Genomic DNA, 5,569 nt, shown 5'->3' on the forward strand with positions numbered 1-5,569 from the left:
AAGTGAACTATAAGTAATAAATAAAATCACAAAGTTCACAATGAAACTTTTAGAATATACAATTGTTGTTTAAAAAGTTGTAATTTGGTATATATTAATTCTGTGACAGAAAGAATGATTTGTTTTTACGTTGTCGAATTCTGTGATACAGCTTCAGTGCGCCCTAGTAACCCTTGCATAGCATCTAAGGCCCCTACGCCTTTGGTTCTAGGGGCCTATTGTCATCCTCCAGAAAAAATTAGAGTTTAATAACTTTTCAAGGAATAAAAAACGTCTTTCTACCACAAGTCGAAAAGAAATAGACGCTTAAAGTTTAAACAATTGTGTGGGTCCTTATATTTAAATTGTGAAATTTTCGCTTATACCAGAATATTAGTACTGCTATACAGAATGAGTACACTAATCTTCATACCTTTATATCTTTTTTGAAAAGAATTACATTTACTCAAAGTGAACAAATTGAACAATCGTCCCAATTTGCATAAATTTAAACAATTTGATGATCATTTCGGATAAACTTTTATTTATCAAGTATGTGAGTATGGTGTTTTCCAGAAATTTTGTCTCTAATATTAATTCACTTAATGAAAAATTATTATTTGTTGTAACATGATAAAATTTTGTGTAATAAATATTCGTCGGAGCGAAAAAACATCAAAACAACTATTGTTTCTCATGAGCTTATCTAACAGGAGGGGAACAAAATTTTCAACGGCACATTTTCCAGAGTTCTGCTACGCGGTTTTGGAATCAGGAAATCATTTTACAGAAGGATCAAAAAACAATCGTTTGGACCTCGCCGATCCGGCGGAAATAGGGTTGGCATCTGGACTAGCAGGCGAGAGAGATAAATGAGACAAAAGGAAACATTGAAGCATTTACGGAAAGGATTAAGGAGAATAATGAAAAAGAAAGAAGGTTGGCAAGAGAATGTGGTAGCGATTCTAGGGAAGGGTAGAATGGATAATAATTGGATGTCGAAGTTGGAGCGGGCCAGAGGAGTGAATGAGAAAAAAGGAAACATTGGAGCATTTACGGGAAGAATGGCATAGAAGAATGGAAGATAATGATAGCTGGCTAGAGAATGTTTTAAAGAGTCTAAGAGAGGAGAGAATGGGTTAGGAGTGGATCAAGGAGTTGGAGCTGGCTAAAGGGGCGAATGAGAAATAAGAAAACATGGAACCATGTACCGGAAGGGTGCAGTTGAGGAAAGAAGATAAACGAAGCTGGCCAAAGAATATAGTAAAGGTTCTATGTGTGAATTGAATTAGCGACAAATCGATAAAAGAGTTTGCGCGAGCCACAGGGTTGAATGAGAAAAAAGGAAAAATGGAAAAATCTCTGTTGTCTTGCAAATTATTAACTTTAGAGGAACAGTGTTCATTACAGAATTGTGTATTTCAGTTGGCACTTTCAAAATATCCTCACTTTTTTTCCATCCGTGAAATAATTTTTTGATTATTGATAAAAGTATTTTTTATCACTTATCTTACACGTTTATTAATTTTGTACAATAAATATTCGTCGGAGTGAGAAAACACCGAAACAGTTATTGTTTCTCATGAGCTTGTTTAACAGGAGGAGAACAAAAATTTTAAAATTTAAAAATTTTAAATGTTAAATTAAACGTTTATAAAAAAAATAATTAATTGCGAATATCTCGAGATCGTCACATTTACCAGAGTTCTGCTACACAAGTTTGGAATCAGGAGATCATTTTACAGAAGAATAAAAAATAATCCTTTGGGCCTCGGCAATCTGACGGACCCATTCCATCCTCCTCTAGAATCGTTAACACATTCTCTAGCCAGTTTCCTTTTTCTTCTATTCTTCTGCTACATTATTCCTGTAAATGCTTTAATGTTTCCTTTTTTCTCATACACCCTGCTGGCCCGCAACAACTTCTGCATCCATTCATTACCCATTCTATCCTTTCCCAGAATCTTTACCACATTCTCTTGCCAGCTTTCTTTCTTTTCCATTCTTCTACTTAATCCTTTCCATGAATGTTTCCATGATTCCTTTTTTCTTATTTACCCTTCTGGCACGCTACAACTCCTTCATCTACTCCTTTCTCATTTAATTCTCTCCTAGAATATTCACCACTTTCTCTTATAGGATTCTTTTTCATTCACCCCTCTAGTTTGCTTCAACTCCTTCATCCACTCCTTAACCATTTCATCCTCCCTTAGACTCTTTACCACATTCTTTTGCGAGCTTCTTTGATCTTCCATTCATCTCCTACATCCTTCTCACGCATTTTTTTCTCAATTTCAATTTTGTAATTTATATTGCCCTCCCTCTCCTTTCTTCCACCTCTTTCAAGCACTTTTTCGCTAACTTTTCTTCCTTTCCTTCTCTTAACTCTTAACTTCGCCTAAAGTTTTCATGTCCTCTCTTCAGCTCTAGTACTTAATTTATCTTATTGCATTTCATGTTTCGCTATTAGGGTTGTTTTAGTATGCACTGGAGACGTTTTTTTCAGATTTTCATGCAATCGCTCAACATTTTTTTATTGTAAAATAATATATTTGCAAGTGGTGTAAATCCCTATCAAATTTATAACATATTTCCCAACAAAGAATTGTGTTGTCTATTTTATTCAGAATTATGATGTTTTTGCATATATTTAAATACAAATTGTTTCTAATCTATAAAATACTACTTGATAATACTACTTGATAATACTACTTGATATTAACTAGATGTTCACACAAATTTTTCTTAAGCAATTTGTTATATTTTGTGGGGCAATTTTCTCATAGAACAATGATATAAAATCTCCGTTTTTCGAAAAAATTTCACTTTTTGTGCAATTTTCAATTAGAGTAAAATAATAGTTTACTATTTCTAACCAATTTAATTGTTTAAACAATTCATTATCAAATTTAATAATATTATCTTTGAATAATGTTGGAGATTGAGTTTTTTTACTGTCAACTTTTTGTTTACTTTGCACTTAGAGTGAGTTAAAACTAATTTAATTTATAAAAAATAATTGATTGAACAATTTATTATTATTGCAAATTATACACAAATTTTAAAGTCTGATTTACCGGAAATATGTTATTTTGTAGAAAAAACATTAGGGTTACAAAAATATTTACGACCATAAACAATTTTTTGATATGTATATATTTTTCACATACTCGTAAATCTATTAATATGGATTCTCCAATTTGAAAAAAAATTATTTAATTTATAACTATTTAAATTAGAAATCATATAATTACTACTTCCTTCTAACGAGATTGTCCCATTTTTAACATTTTTATTGTGAAATATTTCTCCGTTGAAAGGTTCTGACAAACCAAATTTTTATTTTTAATTATTCAATGTCAAACACTTTTATTTAGAAATAATATCAGTTTAACTGTTTTTTATTTATATTAAAATATTATCAATTTTTCTAAATTTACCTAATCTGAAATTGTGTGATTTAGAATATCTTTAAATTGAACTCGCTCAATATATTTTCGTTTAATTTAAAACAGTCTTAGTTCGGAATTATGAATAATTAGTCATAGTTTGAAAAATGTAAACTTGTAAGTTTTAGATATTTGTTAATTGTTGGATTTTAAAATTGTTTGTGTTTTAAATGTTATTTTAACAACAAAAATTAAGTTCAGATTATCTTGAGAGGTGCACTTTTTCACAGGAAATTCGGTGTAATAAAAAAAAATTAATCATTTAATATTCACTCCTGAGTATTGATTCTAAGTGTCTTGGCGTTTTGCGGTAAGCTTATCGAAACTTCCTTGTAGTCCTGCATTCACTGAAAAAGTCTTAGAAGTCAGATTCTTCTATATGTTTATTTCATTACATTATAAGGAATCCCTTTTATTTTAGATAAGGGTGAAAAATTAAGAAGTTGGAATTATTTAATTTTGATTTGAATAAAACGACGGTGAGTCAGATCACCATAAATCATATTTTTCTATTAATGTTAATTACAATAAATTTAGTGTGCTCGGTTTTGCACGAACGTGATTGGTGCACCATGCCTGTTGCACTCCACTCTTATTTTATTTAAAAATTTATAATAATAAATATAAATCTTGTAATGAAATAAAATAATGTAGAAAGCTACTCCAGGGTATTTGGGATATGCGACCCAATAAGAACAAATTTCTTGTTCGTGATTGATGCTCAGTGCCTGTGGCGCGGGGCACGCGAGCCAATAAAAAATTGGCTCGATCGTGATTGGTGCTCCGTATCTTTTTTGCGCGGAACGCGCGATTGAATTATAGTAATTCATAAATTCATTCTAGTTCAGAATCATCAGTAACATTGTGTAGCCAACTAAATTGTCAATCCAACCATATCTAGAACTTCAAACGACATTTTTTTTACTATAAAACGACTTTAAAGAAAAATAGCCAACTTAGTCCCAATCTCCCCTAATTCTATGCAATCCAGCCTAATCTCAGGTAACCCAAACTAATTATTTATACAGAGTTAATCCAATAAAGTCCGGAGTATTTCACCTCTGCTGAACTGCATTTGTAGTAATTTGTTTTCTATTCGGTGACATGGAATGATTGAATATATAATGAGTAAGTATGAAGTTCCGGCTGAGGTAATTTTGAATTGAAGTTAACGTGATTTTAGTGCCAATTAGGTTGTCCACAGGTTGGGAGATTTGTATTAAGAAAATGAAAATTATGAAACAGAGTGACATGATACCGTTTCCTTTCTTGTTTCAGAGTTCGTGTCGAGTACTATGTGAATGAGAATACATTCAAGGAACGCCTTCAGCTCTACTTCATCAAGAACCAACGCTCGAGTAAGTTAATTACCCAGTAGTATTCTTGCACTGAGATCGTGAATGGAACTAGAAACGAGGAAACGTATATATTTTCTCTCTTAATGCGAGTATGAGAAAAGCCAAGTCTATAGAAGTATGAAAATTGCGTTCACGATATTAGTGCATTATCATGTTGCATTTCAACTGATAATTCCTTTTGTTTCTCTCCACTGCTTGTGAAGATGCAAATATGGATAACGTCAGTTTGCTAGACAAAAATTATGTATTGTTTTAATTAAGGCTCTGTTTACAAACGGCCCTTTTGAAGGAAAAATGTTTCTTCAATTTCATTTGATAAAGGCCTACCGCAGATAGGCAACTTTTTTTAAAATTATATTTAGAAACTTAGTAGTCAGTAGTCGTTTTCTAAATAAAAAAGAGGTTTTTCAAATTGCTTACAAGAAAAGAAGTATTATCGGTCTAATTTCAATTTTATATAAATCTAAATTTCATAGGATTCTTTAGAAAATTAGAAAAGATTTTTGAATATTTCAGATATACGAGGGTAGTTCAATAAGTCCTTAGAATGACCAACAGATGGCGCGCGAATCGCTCCAAATCATCTGTTGTCAGTCAGCACCACTCCCGACTAGATATATGGTGCAGTCACAGTCCACATCTTCTGAGATTACGTGTTTTTATAACCAATTGAAAAAAAATAAATTGTTCGTTAAGAAAAATGAAAAAAAAACGAGTTCAGAGCGGTAATCAAACATTTTCATTTAAAGGGTTTAACTCCATATGAGATAAAAAATGAATTGG

At 31.6% G+C, this 5,569-nt stretch overlaps 1 protein-coding gene across 1 annotated transcript in view; it reads left to right on the forward strand.

Moving 5' to 3' along the window:
* LOC117181801 (potassium channel subfamily T member 2) overlaps nucleotides 1–5,569 on the forward strand; it is a 387,410-nt gene that overhangs the window by 121,106 nt on the left and 260,735 nt on the right. Inside the window, exon 2 of the mRNA XM_033374772.1 lies at nucleotides 4,707–4,786. Within this exon, the coding sequence (XP_033230663.1) occupies nucleotides 4,707–4,786 (80 nt within the window). The remainder of the gene's footprint in view (nucleotides 1–4,706; nucleotides 4,787–5,569) is intronic.

This window comes from Belonocnema kinseyi, chromosome 10 (genome assembly GCF_010883055.1).
Source record: "Belonocnema kinseyi isolate 2016_QV_RU_SX_M_011 chromosome 10, B_treatae_v1, whole genome shotgun sequence".
NCBI classification, from domain to species: domain Eukaryota; kingdom Metazoa; phylum Arthropoda; class Insecta; order Hymenoptera; family Cynipidae; genus Belonocnema; species Belonocnema kinseyi.